We start from the raw sequence: 17141 nt of genomic DNA on the forward strand, positions 1-17141 counted from the left end.
AGTCCTAAATATTCACTGGAAGGACTGATGCTGAAGCTGAAACTCCAATACTTTGGCCACCTGATACAAAGAAGTGATTCATTTGAGAAGACCCTGATGTTGAGGAGGATTGAAGGTGGGAGGAGAAGGGGACGACAGAGGATGAGATGGTTGGATGGCATCACCAACTCAATGGACATGAGTTTGAGCAAGCTCCCAGAGTTAGTGATGGACAGGGAGGCCTGAAGTCCATGGGCTCACAAAGAGTCGGACACAACTGAGTGGCTGAACTGAACTGAACTGAAGCTGGGCAGCACAGCCAATACATAAATAAATAAAAAGCAGAACCATCTATTTTTTTTAAAAAAAAGAATGAACAGTATGCATGGGTGTGGTGAGGAAAATGTGTTTGGGTTGAGAATGAAAGTCATAGATCATTAAAACAGAGGAACTAAAAGGTATCAGAGTCACCATATTCTTCACCTTCCTGCTTTCCCCACAGATCAGTGGTAGGAATTATGATTGTGTTTCCCTTTTGGCTCATTAAAGTGGAAACTGCCTGAAACTAACTGCTAGAGCCACATGATATTGGTAGGCTTTCCTTTATCCCCCAAAGTACTCCTAAATCTTTCAAAATCCCTTTAACTTAGAGTTTCCTATCACTAGTTGACCAGTGAGTTGAGTACTCAGGAATTCAAAGCTTTAATAATATAAAGAATGCAGTTCTGACATGAAAGAAACATTGGCTGGTTATTTTATAATTAGCATTGCCTATTTGCCATTCAGCCATTTCATTTCACTGAATAGTGCTTGCCAGTCATTTTTTTACGTGGTGGCAAATTAAAGATCTCTATGTTCCAATAATAAAGAGGCAAAACTATGCTCACCCCTATTATTTCTTTTTTCCACTTAGAACTAGGAAAGATGCCCCATGTGAGGTTCTATCTCTGCACAACAAATCAATGAAAGCAATACTTATACCATGGGAGAGTTTATATATATTTAATCCCCTGGCTACTTAGTGCTGTACCAATTTAACAAAAAGGTTAGGATTCAACTGAAGCATTCATTTCTAAGTTTTATAAACTTTTAATTTTAAAACATTTAACAACTCCTCGATAAAACATGTTAGAAATTATTTTTGTTTTAACGAGATTCTCCCTCTTTGCTAGAAAGTATGCATTTCACAGTCATAAAGACTTGCCCATTCCCTCTCTATATCCTCCCACCCAGGAGAATGTATTATAAAGGAAAGAAATGGAACCTGTTGAAATCGTCAGTGTAGTAACTGAAAAGTACTCCATGTTTTCTGAAGACCAGCATGACCTACCTTCTGATTCTCCCCAGTTTTGCAGATTTGCACACTCAAAGTACTTCTGAGAAGTACTCAGTCCCAGGCAAACCAGGATGGCTTGCTCTAACTCAGGTTGCTCTAATTCAGATATCTTCCTTGGGCGAGTATGTGATACTCCATGAATGAAGAACTAGACAGAACTTTACATACTTAAATTATTTTTAAAAAGCTATTGCAGACTTTCTTCATTCCTATTATATTCAGCTTCAATCTTTTCCCCTTTATTTCCTGCCATTTGATTTCTGGACCACTGGATAAGCTAGAGGCATGTTTTTCACTCATTATTTCTCAGGCTTTAGTTTTTTCATTTTTCTGAAAGAGGTTGTCCAGAAAAGGGACCTCCTCTGCCTGATTTTCTGGTGACTTGTTTTGACTCTTCCGTTCACTCCTTATTTACTTTGGCAGCCGCATTATTTCTGCTCAGCTCAGCTGAAGAAAATATCTCATCACAGAATGTCAGAGGCGCGTGCCGTGTCAGTGCTTTGAAAACAGCTCAGCGTTACCCCTATCTCCAGCAGTCTCAAGGGCATGGTGTCACCGAGTGGGTAACCCCTCACTGCCTGTGACTGTCCCATTACCCACACCCTCTTCTGATTAGATAGCTCTCTGCATCCATATCCCATACCGGAGGCCTCACATATTACACAGTGAAGAGCTAACTGCACTTGAACCTTTAAACTTATGAAACATTGGCAGAGCTGGTTTGCATAATTTATTCGTCTGCTTTTCTTTGAATTTCTCTTTGTATAATTTAAAAAATTTTTTCCTGCCTTATCCTCATTTTGTAACACTCTGGTCTAATCAGCTGTGTTATTTCCTAAACAGTTGAAAGGAAAAATTGTCATAGATACCAAGGCTGTGAGATTCCTCTTAGTTGGGAATAAGCTGCATATGTCAGTATTCATTCAAAAGCTGAAATTTGCTTTGCTCTGTGCTTTTGAAAGCCTAAAAGCAATTTCAAATCATCTTCCATCGTATAGCTGTCTTTTTAGCAGTGCAAAAGCTTAGTTTCCTAGAAATGAATGAGACTTTAGCAAACAGCCATGTGCTGATGCATACAAATTCTATCCATTGGCAAAGGAAAGCACTTTATTAAACTACTTGTAATTAAGTGTATGTTTAATTCTGTCTGCATTGTTATTAATACAATGTATTAATAACATGTGGAATAGCCAGGAAGATAGAAATCTCATTCAAATAATGCTTTGCAATGGGTACTCCTTACCACATTTTGCCCTCTCTGGGCTTTGCAGTCCTGGTTGTGATAATTAGAACCCCTAGTCCAAGTGTCTCTGGATGGTTCATTAACTTGAGAGTTTATGAAAACAAGAAAATGACTTGTTGAGACTGTGGCTGCTGCTGCTGCTAAGTTGCTTCAGTCGTGTCTGACTCTGTGAGACCCCAGAGACAGCAGCCCACCAGGCTCCCCCATCCCTGGGATTCTCCAGGCAAGAACACTGAAGTGGGTTGCCATTTCCTTCTCCAATGCATGAAAGTGAAAAGTGAAGGTGAAGTCGCTCAGTTGTGTCCGACTCTTACCAACCCCATGGGCTGCAGCCCACCAGGCTCCTCTGTCCATGGGATTTTCCAGGCAAGAGTTATTGAGACTACCCTTTGGTTTCTGGGGTGTTTTTTTTTTTTTTTGCTTGTTTTTGTTTTGCTTTGTAAATTTTTATTTTAATTATTTTTGTATTTTTAAACCTTTTTATTTTATATTGGAGTATAACCAATTAACAACATTGTAATAATTTCAGACAGACAGGAAAGTGACTTGGCCATATGTGTATATGTATCCATTCTCCCCTAAACTTCCCTCCCATATAGACTGCCACATAATGTTGAGCACAGTTCCCTGTGCTATATATAGTAGGACTTTGGTGGTTGTTTATTTTAAACATAGCAGTGTGTACATGAGACTACACGTTGTTGAGATCCCATATTATAGAATGAGATTTATGTAATTGAATTATACAGTTAACATAAATAACACTATATAAACAGCAGACTCCAGTTGAAATACAGTCTGGAATTTGTGGCCAGTTTTAGCCTGGAGTGGCTGACAGAGTGGTCCTTTGTGCTGGCCAGTTTCCTCTTTCTTCTTCCTGTCTCGTCTAAGTGTATGCACACCCTCTGGGATGGGGCTGATTTTGTTCCATTCAAGTTAGCATTGCAAGGCCATCAGAGAATGCAATGTGTATGTCAGAGCATTAGGGACATTTTTCAGAGTCTACATTTGTAACCGTTGATGGTTTAGGTTGATGGTTGATGGTTTAGGTTTAGGAGGGAGCTTTTGATTTCAAGAGACAGATACCTGCTTGATTTGCGATAGTGAGAAGAGGATTTATTACAAGGATATATGCTGACTGACACTGTGGACCTAGCTGTTTTCTCATTCTCTCATGGACTGTATGGTCTCTTCCATTGTGTCTTTTGCTCCTCTCTATTTTATTCTCTTCTCTCTACAGATAGAATTCTTTGACTTACTCATAATTTCCCCTCCCTCATAAATTTGACTTTCACATATCATTCTGCACCTCCTTCTATATCCATAACTTTAAGCTGCAATTCTGAACATTCAATGGTTCAGTCTCTGTTGTTCTGAATTGAAGTCCCAGTGTGGCATAGACTATTATGGATTTTAATACGTGTCTCTTACCCAGAGTGAATGCTTCTTGAGCATAAGGGTGGAGTCTGTTTTCTTTGCCACAGTATACTCACAATGCCTAGCACAGAATAGGTATCAAGTAAATATTTTATGAATGAATAAAATATGCAAAAACCCATCTGAAATCCACTAATAAGCATTCTTATGGGGGAAAGGTTTCTACATGACTTCAGCTGGCTCTCTTCTCAAACACCAGGTGGCTTAGACTGAAGTCACCTTATTATTTCCTAGTTGCTAAATACTTCTCACTGCCTTGCAAATTAGGGTCAAAATGTTCAGTAAAGATTGATGTGATGAAACATTCAAAGAGTAAATGTTGGGAGAGAGATTGTTTCCATGGTGACTTCTGCTTCAGGGAGCCCTCACATTGATGAGAGTGAGTCAGCTGACCCCCCCACCAACCCAGAGCCATCCAGTTGCTGAAAACCGACAATCCACCTGCAGCATCAAGTCCAGGTGGCAGCAACCCTGCATTGAATCCAGTACTGGAAGCTCCTTCTTTGGCTAAAATGAGCTTGTGAAAAAGCAAGTGGGGGCGGTAGAAGTGGTGCAGCAGGCAAGGTGTGGATTCAGCTGCTGAAAGTCAAGGATGTACTCTCACTTACCTGTGTAATGGCTTTTATCTCTATGAGTCTGACCCTTCAGAGAATCTGTGTCCCAGTTATATTCTCTCTGTGTTCCCAACCACACTGCAGCGACAGAGGGGCCACTCTATTCCTACGGAGCAGAAGAGCAACTTCCAGATTATAGAACAGGTGTCGGACCAAGTCCTTAGTGACAGACACATGGACACCAGGCACTGTGTGACCCCTCCCCGACCCCTAACCACTACCTCTGCAATCACTCATTCCTTGCTCTTATTCCTGTTTAACTATTTCACACAATTATCTTCTAGCAGCAGGAAGACTATACTGTGGTTTTCTACTATTAATCCTTTATCTGTCGTGTTGTTTTATCATGAGAGAGATTACATCATTTCACAAACATTCTAAAAATTCCCAAGTAGGGACTTCCCTGGTGGACTAGTACTTAATAATCTGCCTTGCAGTGCAGGGGGTGTGAGTTCGATCCCTGGTTGGGCAACTAAGATCCCACGTGCCAGGGAGCAACTAAGGCAGCATGTGGCAACTACTGACCCCACGCACCACAACTAGAGTTTGTGCACCCAAAAAAAAAGATCCCACAGGCCACAACTAGGACCCAGTGCAGCCAAATAAGTAAACAAATGTTAAAAAATAAAATTACCCAAGTAAATGTTATTTCCTCCAACATAATTTGCGAGATGAAATGTTTATTCCTGTGATACATTTGTTACTGAAACATTTTTAGAACTCCTCTTTCAGTGCCATTAACTTGCTTCTCTCATATTCTGAAGTAAGTAAATATTCAGTAAGTATCTATAGGAATATATGGATAAAGATATAAACACATATGTGTTTTCACTATATTCTACTTAGAACTCTTCTTTATGTACCTCATCTTTTTTTTCCCCCTAAATAATGAAAGATCCAGATATCTAATGAGCATTCCCATTTTTATGTCATTGTCCAAATTTGTACATGGTCAACCTTGCAGTTCTTCATTTGACTTTAACTTTAGGAACTGCCGGTACATCCCCTCAAATTTGATACTTGCTGTTGGACGTTAGAAACAACATTATCTGCATGAAATAGAATTTCAGGTTTCATGGTCTAACATTTGAAGTATAAATAAAATGGATTTTCTTTTTATCTGCAGGAAATGTTCGATGTCATACTAGATGAGAATCAGCTGGAGGATGCATGTGAACACCTGGGAGAGTACCTTGAGGCCTACTGGCGTGCCACCCACACGACCGGTAGCACCCCCATGACCCCACTGCTTGGAAGGAACCTGGGCTCAACAGCACTCTCGCCATATCCCACAGCAATTTCTGGGTTACAGGTAGTGTCACTTGTGCTTTTACAACCTTACATTTAAGCTTCTATAGGAAACTCGATTGAGATGGAGACTGGGATTGTCCTTACTCTGAAGAGAGAATCGTGTACGTTGCTATATCAAAAAGTCTAAAGTAGTGGCTACTCGTATAGACTACTTTACATTTTACACACTCAAATGACTTTGGTTCATATACTTGCTATAAAGTATTAGCAAAAAAATTCTTCAGATTTGCATCTTTTGGCTGCAGATTCAAACAGATATTTTACACTTTCACATATACTATTTTACTGTACCCTCAGAAAGCACTGGGCTTCCCTGGTGGCTCAGATGGTATAGAATCAGCCTGCAGTGCAGGAGACCTAGGTTCGATCCCTGGGTTGGGGAGATCCCCTGGAGGAGGACATGGCAACCCACTCTAGTATTCTTGCCTGGAGTATTGCCATGGACACAGCAGCCTGGCGGGCTGCAGTCCATGGGGCTGAAGAGTCAGACACGACTGAGTGACTAAGCACACACAACACACACAGAATGCATTACCTAGTCATGATCTACCCCAGACAGAATTATCCAGAGAATGGCCTTTTCCTTAGAACTTGGTACTCTGTTCATTTATAATGACTTTTACTTAAAGTCATCCCTCCTCTGCTTACACTGGTGGTCCAGTGGTTAAGAATCTGCGCTTCCAATGCAAGGGGCAAGGGTTCGATTCCCGGTTCAGGAACTAAGATCCCACAAGTGCTAGTGTTGGCCAAAAATGAACTCATCTCCGCTATGTCTAAACCCTGTAAGAAACTTACTACCTACTAGTCAGGGGTCTGTTCATTACTTCTCCACATCACTTCTTCAGGATTAGACAGTGGTGGCGCTGTCAGGCACAGGACCAGCTAAGTGAGGAGGGAGAGACAGAGATTATGACCAATCTTACCTAACCCCGCCCCACAGGCTGCAGGGCCTGTCCATGTGCAAACAGAATGCGCAGAGTAGAATCATCTTGGTTGGAAATAGTGACAGATCTCTGAGTTTTCTTAGGGGTTAGCAAGGCCCACCTTGGCCATCACCTATGGCCTCTAGGGGAATGGGGGATGAATGCAGGATCAGGAGGCTCGCTCTCTTGCTGTTCAGGTGCTGTGCTCAGGGCCAGACGTGGGGAGCCAGAGGCATTATAATATGAAGTGAATCTGATATGAATATGAATGAATGATATATCATATGAATCTACATGATACCAAGCAGCTGTGGGAATGTGGCCAGCCCCCCAGCTGATTGAAGAATGGTTGTCAGTCGAATTCTCTTGCATCGTGACTAGTATTGTATTAATGGGTTGTAATAGTCATAATGTGGATCGTGTAGAGTTAACTCTAAGATAAATAGCACTCTCTGAAATGTTATTAGAACTCTATTACTCTTTTACAAAGCTACATCTTTGTAAGAAAAAAAAAAAACTACCACATAAATAAATAGTTTTTGTGGCTGGAAATGAACTTGGGAAACATCCTATTATAATATGCAGTGTGTGTGTGGGCACTGGGACTCTTTCTTTCCTTGTTTTACCGCCTGCATGCTGACCTGAGCATGGCACACCCACTGACCAGTTAGAGTTGGCTCCGAGCTATACATTGTGGGAGGGGAAATGGATAAATGAAGCAATGTGATTCCACCTACACAAGTTGGTAGAGATGAAATGTACTTTGTTTATGAATATAACACTCCTGACTTAGCACCTCTCAGACATCCACCTGGAGTGGTTCCCCCACTTGAGTTAACGTGGTGCCCTTGGTCCTGGGGCCAAGTTCTCCTAGTAACCATGGGCGCTTAATTGTTAGACCCCTAGTTGGGGCTAGAGGCAGAGGCTGTGACTGTTGAATGAGTTTCCCGCTGAAGGTGAGTATCCTTTAAAGAAAATGCACCTTGGTCTTTGGTTTCATCAGTATCCTGTTTCTTAACTGAAGCAACCTACTTAAGCAGGTAGGCACAGCTAAGGATACATGTTTTCCTGAGATTTGAAGAAAAACGTTAACAGCATTTACTGAGCACTTAAATAAGTGACTGAAGATATTAATTTCATGTTATCAGAGAAATTTAGTTTATATTCTGAGGATTATTTTTCCTGGACATTTCAGTTGGAGGAAGCAAGAATTGTAAATGTATCAGTTAGCTGACTTCAATTTATTGTATACTTCTTTGGAGACAATGTTGCTGAGTCTTGCATTTATGTAGGATGTAGAAACAAATATTTTACGGGCAGTACAAATCATAATTTTACTAAAATATTTTTAAAAGGTATAAGGAACTAGATTCAACTAGATAAAGAAGTATGTGACTTTAGGAGGCAGCTTTTATCAGTTCAAGAGAGGAAGAAAAAATAGCAGATAATATTCTGAACTTCAACTTATTTTCCAATAGTAAAATAATCCTCATTTTTGCAATAGAAGTGGAATTATTAGGCTCTCCTAAATATACTAAATTCCATTTAGCAGTTAACTTTCACTTTTATATTTTTTATAGGAAGCATAAGTATGCAGTGTTATGTAATTAAAATTTACAAACTACCAGCACTTTAAGCCTCTTCTCATGTTGTATACCAAATACATAAGACCAGATATTTCGAGCAGACCATTTGTACATCAGAATGTTTTATTAAGTCAAATATTTAGCTTCTTATTGTACAGATCCTTCTGTTGTACATACATTTGCATGTTCTATGTGAACAAAGCGGATGTGATTTAACCAGTGAACCATCTGATATTTTTAGAGTCAGCGTCTGAGGCACAGCAACCACTCCACAGAGAACTCTCCAGTTGAAAGACGAAGTCTAATGACCTCTGATGAAAATTATCACAATGAAAGGGCTCGGAAGAGTAGGAACCGCTTGTCTTCCAGTTCCCAGCATAGCCGAGATCATTACCCTCTGGTGGAAGAAGATTATCCTGACTCATACCAGGACACTTACAAACCTCACAGGAACCGAGGATCTCCCGGGGGATATAGCCATGATTCTCGACATAGGCTTTGAGTCTGCAGAAACAAACAAAAAGTTCATCTGTTGACGATTTGCCATAGCGCTGCTAGGATACAACCAGTCATCCTAACGTGGCAAGCGCAGCATAGTACTGACTGTGCTTATGGGCTGCTGTCATTGATGCTGAGAAGGGGCAAAAAAAATGTACATTATGCCCTTAAGTCTAGATGGATCTCAGATGCCCAATCATACAGATATTTTTAAGTGCAACATTTACATAGCAGTACCTTTTGTTTTCTTCATTAGATTTAGACACATCAATTTGTAATTTAGGGTACTTATCAAGGCACATATAAAACAATTTCCCATGCTGGAAATTCCAAATGACCAGTTCCAGTTGGAACCAATTTATAAACCAATTCCTGTTGGAATTTGGGCGAATCGACTAGAAAGTCTACTTGAGCATGTTGTAATCAATTTAAAAATCTGAAAAAAAAAAGAAACTAATTAATAAGAGAATCAAAATACCAATAGAAGTGAAAACCAGCTGTTGTATTTATTTGCTGGAAGCTAAATTTACACTTAAAGTTGAAATGTATAAACATTTTAATACACGTTAACATTGCCAGAATGGCTTTTCTAACTTACCAAATGGATTCATAGTGCCAAAAAAAAAAATCTCAAATTAATGCAGAAATTCTTTAGTCTCCTCAGATTTTAATATTTTTTATTTCTCTTCTGGCACAGCTGTTGTATTCAAAGTATTTTGCTTTTTTGTTTCGTCACAACTGTTACCATGTTTGAAGTTGGCAAAGAAATTCAACATTTCTTTAGCAGTGAGAGAGGATAGTAAAGAGAAGCCCAATCATAGTTGGTTATGCAAGATGGAAAATGGGGTGTTGTTTCCCCTTTCATCAATTTGAGCACGACTACATCCATCCAGGAATCTGAAGTCAGACTCTAAGGATAACACAGATCCTCCTGAGTGCAAAGCTAAACATCTCCAGTTGAGATTTCATCTGTCCCACTTACCACAAATATGTTTGTGCTTCCCACCAGCACAATTCAGTATCTTTCCATTGCTTCCCTCAGTCTCTGCCTTTGAGTGTCTGAATGTGCTAGCCCTTCACCAAATTCTTTACAATCATGCTACGGGTTTTTTGTTTTACATGAACACATTGAATTTTGATATTGAAAGCTGTGTTTATACAAAATGATTAATTGAAAAACTATGAAAACGAATTTAAAAGCTTGCAGTAAAAAAACTCATAGATTCAGAATAGATTTGTTCACTAAAATATCTTTTTTATTTAAAAGAATTATAAAGAATTTGAAGATTGAACTGCCTTATTTCTAATGAACACTCTTCTTTACCTATTAAGTCTTCACAGTTTTTCCAGTGGCTATAAGAATGGAATCGGTGATCTTATGTCTTATATGATCAAAGAAGCCTTAGATTCACTCTGATCCAAGAAACTATTGAAATTGACTCTTTTATACAATACACAAAAGTCTTTAGGAAAAGACTTTTGTTTCTAAGAGTCTGTTTTTCTAAAGCCCCCATAGGATCAGGCATAAAAATCCTTTTCTACTACTACGTCATAAAGCCTATTTTTTTGGAAAACAATGATAATTCATTTTCTGTTACCTTATTTCCCCCCATCCAAGCCTTTCAGTGTTTATGCTCTCAAAGCATGCACCAGTTAAATAATTTTCTTGACCTGGAAAATAGGTTCCCTACTCTTGATTAGTTATATCTTGAACCTCATTATTGACCTTCCGCAATGCCCTCTCCTTCTGTTGTTCACTGTGCATACCCCATTATAAACCTGTTTAGCTGATAATGAGGATATCCATAGTTATGTGAGTTATTGAAATATTTGATAGAATTAAAAACTGTGGGCTCAGTGAATTCTTGAAGTTAATATGTGATACTGGCTTGTGAGGTTCTTTCATCATCTAGTGACACAAACCTTTCAGTTAAGACATTTAAAAGACTTATATCCACTAGGCACTTTAATAAACATACAACCTACCATTACTAAATACTTTGTTAGAGCGCAGAAGAGCATTTTCCAGCAAACAAATATATTTATTACATGTACAGCACATATTTGCATGAGAAAGAAGACATTAGCCAAAACATTTTTCTATATGCTTTCCTGGTTTCTTGTTTGTGCGCATAAAAGTATTTAATTGCAAGGAGTGCACCAAGGTGTTTAAACTTAGACTAGACAGCTGTTCAGCTTTTTCTGTAGTAGCATTAGCAATCTGGTCATTTAACTACTTTAAGATACTTACATTTTACAGCAGGTAGCTGTAACAGCATTTACATATATTTCCTAGTCAGCAAGATTACCATATTCTTTCAACTTTTAAAAATCTATTATTTTTAAAGACCTCTCAATGCCTAGTTTCTGTGTCTTCCATGTTATGCTGATAAAAAGAGAGGTCTGTTCAATATCTGTGCACAAGACCAGTCTTTCCTTTACCATCTAGCATCCACACCTGTTTTGCTTTGTGTTCTTATTCAAAAGCTAACAACCTTGGAAAGGGTATAATGTATATTTTCTTGATGGATATACTTAAATTTTTACTTGGCTTTGGCACATTCTTTCCCCTTCCTTTTCTAATAAGTTGTCTTTTCCAAATGAATAAGGGATATGCATTTTCCTTTTTTTTCTTAAGCCTTAGAGTTTATTGTGCAACTGATACTAAAATACAGATACATAATAAATGAAAAGTTTTATTTTTGCCAAGCACATCAAGAACCTTTGGAAAATACATATTCCACAAATACTTTGTTTTTAATGGGTTTCATCTAACAATAGCAAATGATAAGGAGGGGAAACAAGTCTTAGAACGTTTTGAGGCTGTATTAACTTGTAGTATAAACCACATATTCTGTACTTTCAGCATATATAATTTCAGAATATGTAAAACATATTCTGTAATTTCAGTCAGCAAACATGTAACAATGTAGACTCGTGTGACCGTGTGGAAATGCAGTCTTGGGAAAAAAGGAATGCAATTTGTCAATCCTGATGTTGATTCTCAAGGCTGTAATGTCACTCCAGTATTATTATCAGCAATGTTTACTCCAGTATTTAAAGCAGCATTTAGATATGTTTTTAAATGACTGATAATTCTCTCTTATCTTTATACAGTTCTATTGGAAAGAAAATTAAAATTCACAATTCAGACCGATAGTCTTTCCTAATAAGAGAGTCTTAATTATGTGACAGTATGTCTTTGCACTTAGTTCTTAATGAAATGAATTTTTTAAATATAAAACAAATTCTGAGAAAATTTTATGTTCCCTTTGAATAATTTGTTAATTACTTTAATTATTATTGTTGTTGTTTGCAAAGTGTATTTTTGGAATGTTAACCTCTTTTCATACCTGCATACTTGAACTTGTCTTTTGTGTGAGGGCCTTAAAATTCATAATAGGAATCTAGGGCAGTGAAAGGGAGGGAGAGAAGGAATCAATGCCAAAAGATGGTTTGCAAATTTAAACTCCTTGGATGAACATATCATAACATGTTGCTGAGACCCAGGATGTCTGTTAAGAATGTTTCTAGGCAACCTTAATTTGCATGCCAGTGTACTTTCTTAATTACACAATTTTATTTTGGTATTGGGTAAAAAATAAAAACAACATAATGCCACTACAGAAGCTCAACTGGTAAAGAATCCACCTGCAATGCAGGAGACCCCGGTTCGATCCCTGGTTTGGGAAGATCTGCTGGAGAAGGGATAGGCTACCCACTCCAATATTCTTGGGCTTCCCTGGTGGCTCAGCTGGTAGAGAATCTGCCTGCAATGTGGGGGACCTGGGTTCTATCCTTGGGTTGGGAAGATCCCCTGGAGAAGGGAACAGTCACCCACTCCAGTATTCTGGCCTGGAGAATTCCATGAACTATACAGTCCATGGGTTACAAAGAGTCAGACATGACTGAGCAACTTTCACTTCACTATAGAAATTGCCCTATATATTGATATTTACACTACCTCTTCTCTAGAGAAGACAATCTGTCTCTAAAGAGAAAAACAGTTTTCAATAAGTAGTGAATTTATTACTCTTACTGCTAACCCTTGCTGCAAAGCTAACTGAATACAGTGTTAAAATATACTTTCCCTTTGGATTTTAAATTGTTGCCAAAATGCTCGCCACCCTTTCATTTCTTCCATGTTAGTGAAATTTTCTTTGAATCGGTTCACAGTTTATCAAGAGGCAAGGTAAACATTTAGTAAGTCAGTAATCATAGGAAACAAGACAGACTGCAAGGAAATTGCTTTTTTATGCAATTTGTTATATCATCAAACTCTAAAAGCAGATTCAGAGACCTGATGTTTAAGTGCAGCTGGTTTGCAAATTCAAATTTTGTTGATCCTTGACTTTTCCTGCATACACTTGGCCATCTTGGAAGCCCAGGCCATTGGAACAAATTCATATGAATGTTTCAAATAAATGGGAATGTACCCCTATTTCTTTTATATTTTTGCCTATATTTCTGTCTTTCATAACACTGTTGCATGTTCTTTTCTTTATGAATTATATAAAACTCATTCTTTGAATAACTATGAATGAAAACATGATAGAAAATTATATAATTAAATTTGTTTCTTCAATTCCTTATACCTTTAAATATTGTTAATGCCATAATTGTTAAGTTACTTACTAAAGCTATGTCTATAGGACAGAGCACAGAAAAGTCCTCTTCTTTATCATAACCAAACCACTCAATATTATAGTTGTCAGACACCAGGGATAACTCTTTTGTTGCAGTCAAGTTAGTCAAATAGTAATCAGTTTTATATCAAACAGCAACAGCATTCAAAAATTACTTTTTAAAGGTTTATCGATTTGTTAAATAGACTTGCTCAAATGAAACTCATCCTCATATAGCAACTCTTTCTCTCTGCTTGCGGATGGTTTCATACCAAATGCTTCATGTAATTAAGGGATGATTTGAAAGGACTAGATAATATTTCATTGGATAATCTTGACTAAGGGCTGTAACTCCCACTTACCATGAAAACATATAAATAAGAGTGAATAGTCATGAGTTTGGGGGAGTCATAGTTACATATGAAATTTTCCTTTGTTTCTTTTGATGTATTTAAAATGTTCGTAGAAAGATGGTAGAAAATGTTACTAATGCATTTAGAGTGTCTGGGGAATACACTGATGCTTCCTCTTTGAATTACAGCGTAAAAGTGAAGACTATCTAGGAACTAAAAGTGGCTGGCCTCTAGCTTTTCAATACTTTGTAAGTGTTCTTGGTTATGTTCTGAACACTTAAATTTCTCAACAAATGGCTATGCGTATATGTAGGGGTCACTCTTGCACTGCTTGCATGCCACTTTCACACATCTTTAACTGAAATCAGTGTGAATTCTGTATGTATAAGGGATGTATTTAAAGATGCAGGATCATTAATGCTATATTGTTGCATAATCTTTTTCATATGCCTTACAATATTTTCTGGGACATTATTAAAATGAAAGCATTTTATTGCCAAAATAAATCTATGTTGTTATTTCTAATCTGCATTAGCAGTAGAAAAATAATGTAGCAAAAACATATATTGTACAGTACAAAATTATAAAAGATATATATTTTGCCAATAATATAAAAATAAGTTGAGGAGAAAGAAGCACATTTGTTATAGCACAAACTTATAACAAAATCCACTGTTAAATTTGGCAGTTGTATTTTTTAAAAGTATATAGATTTAGTTCTAAGTTTTATCAGATTTATTTCATCTACCATCTTTTTAACTTGCTGCTTGATACTTTTCCAGCAATTTACTTCAGAGCCTTGCAATCTGTGGATGTAATTTATTTTACTTTATTCCCTTCTATAAAACTCATTAAATTTTATTTTGTGATGACTCATACTATATTTACTGTTCTTATTTCTTCTCCTTCAATAACCACTACAAAAGGTAACATCCAGTGAGCTCACAGGGCTCCTCTGAATTGTGGACATGTTTGAAATGTTTTCTATTTTTCACAGCCTATAGTCAAAATGATAAATAAAGATGTCCCAATAAGTATTTAGGGATTCTTCAATTTGTTTTATACTGAATACTATTTTGAAACATAAGTAAAAGCCATTAGCAGTTGTTTTGAAAGGTTGGTGGGAGGGAAAAACAGATAAACTTATTAATACTAAAAGTAAACATGGCAAACTGATGTGAAAAGATTTCCCTGCTATTCCAAGAACTGTTGATACCCCAAGCTATTGCTGTGTTTCCAGCTACAAAGTGGAAAAACAAACAAAAAATAATAACAACAAAAAATACCTTTATCTAGTATTTTTCCTTTCTTTAAATTTTAATTATTTATTTTGATAATTTACCCCCTTTTATTTCCTTATATAGGTAAATGTGTAGCATTCTACAAGGCATGCTGGGTAAAATATACTATGCAAATGTGTACAGTGCTGCATGTTTTGTTCTCCCTCTGCTTTAGTGGCTTTAAAGGAAAAAAAAAATGTGTTGTTATTTTTGTGAACCAAAACATTTAACAAAGAAAATGCAGAGTGCATGCATATAGTATTCTAATTTCTATGGATTTGTTTTATGGAATTTAAATGTGTACAAACCAACTGCATTAATTTTTTTTCTTTTATACAATAAATGAAAAAAAAAAACAAAACACTGAAACCAGCGTTATACCTCTCCTTTATATTATTCTGGAGATATACTGAAGATATACTGGAAATCAGTAGGTATATTCCTCTATCTCTTAAGCAAAAAAAAGTCTAAACATTTAGCCTCAAAACTCAGAATCAATTAAATGACTGTTACCTGAATACTCTGCTAGGTATTATGAAGTACTTCACAAAAGAAGTACTATTAATATATTGGGAAAGAGCATGTAGTTAAATACATACACATACACACACAGATGCATAACCACGTGTGAAATAGAATGTTACAATATATGTATGAAATAGGATTGAATATAGAAAGATAAACAATAAACTGTATTGTTCACAAGAAACCTCTATATTATTAAAGAATTATCAGTGGTTTCCAAAGGTATTTTGCACTAGTAAGAATTCCATGGATGGCATGTAGCTTATGACATGACGTTTCACAGGCTCAGTGTCAAGTGTCTGCTATGACTTGATCACACTTGACTTTTCTCTCAGTGTACAGTAAGTTCAAAAGAAATGTGTTCTGTGTTTATTATTAACACACTATTGGGATTATACAGTGATTTATTATAGCCAAATTATTTCACAAGCATTATCACATTTGCTCCATCTGCCCTCCATCCCCATGGAAAATAGGCAGAGCATAGGTTGTTAGACACAACTAAAATGAATAAACCAAAGTTCACTGTAACCTTTCTCTGTGAAGTACTTTTATCTAAAAAATATATTAGATGCTTTTAAGCTAGTAGGCATCTGAAGCATACATAACCATGCCTGAAATACAATAAATATTACTGAGTGAATGGTACCTCAGTTATTGGAGACGTACTAAATAAGGATGCCCCAACTGTCAAGGAATTTCCACCAACAAACTGCAAGTTCCAACTGGAAGAACTGCAGCTCATTGCAATCATTCCATCAGCCTGGCCCTGTGCCTGAAGTCAATCAGTACATCTCCACTAATGAGATACTTGCAGAGGGAAGCGTCTTGCTTGTGCTGTCATACAACGTACAGATTAACATACTGGTTAGACTGTGGCCTCTAACCTTGGCTAGGTTCAAAGCCTAGATCCAGCAGTAACAAGCTATGGTGTTGGAGCAATCACTTAACTTCCCTGGGCCTGTATCTATTTTGGTAGAGCAATTTTCTTTTGGTTATGGGTCATAACTCATGTTTCTTTGAATGTCCACTAATTTTTTTATTGGATTCAAGGTATTGTAAATTTTCCACTGTGAATGATTTGATCTTGTCATCTTGATCTGTGAAGAATATTGGACTTGCTTTGATAGACAACTATGAATTAGTTTGATCCTTTCAAGGTTTGTTTTTAAACTCCTTTAAAACTGGTCTAGGGTTTTCCTTGTAGCTCAGTTGGTAAAGAATCTGCCTGCAGTGCAGGAGACCAGGGTTCGATCTCTGGGTTGGGAAGATCCCCTGGAGAAGGAAATGGTAACCCACTCCAGTATCCTTATTTGGAAAATATCATGGACAGAGAAGCCTGGTGGGCTGCAGTCCATGGGGTCGCAAAGAGTTGGCCACAACTGAGAGACTAACACACAAACACAGAGTAAGATTTATCTTTAGGTCAAC

General features: G+C 37.3%; 1 protein-coding gene across 5 annotated transcripts in view; it reads left to right on the top strand.

The window, feature by feature from the left end:
- CACNB4 (calcium voltage-gated channel auxiliary subunit beta 4) overlaps positions 1 to 15554 on the top strand; it is a 276636-nt gene extending 261082 nt beyond the window's left edge. For all 5 annotated transcript variants that reach the window (XM_042243867.2, XM_042243864.1, XM_042243865.1 and 2 more), the window contains 2 exons: positions 5736 to 5921; positions 8671 to 15554. In XM_042243867.2, coding sequence (XP_042099801.1) covers positions 5736 to 5921; positions 8671 to 8931 — 447 coding nt within the window. In that variant the 3' untranslated portion in view covers positions 8932 to 15554. The remainder of the gene's footprint in view (positions 1 to 5735; positions 5922 to 8670) is intronic.
- The last annotated feature ends 1587 nt before the right edge of the window (positions 15555 to 17141 follow it).

This window comes from Ovis aries, chromosome 2 (genome assembly GCF_016772045.2).
Source record: "Ovis aries strain OAR_USU_Benz2616 breed Rambouillet chromosome 2, ARS-UI_Ramb_v3.0, whole genome shotgun sequence".
Lineage (NCBI taxonomy): Eukaryota > Metazoa > Chordata > Mammalia > Artiodactyla > Bovidae > Ovis > Ovis aries.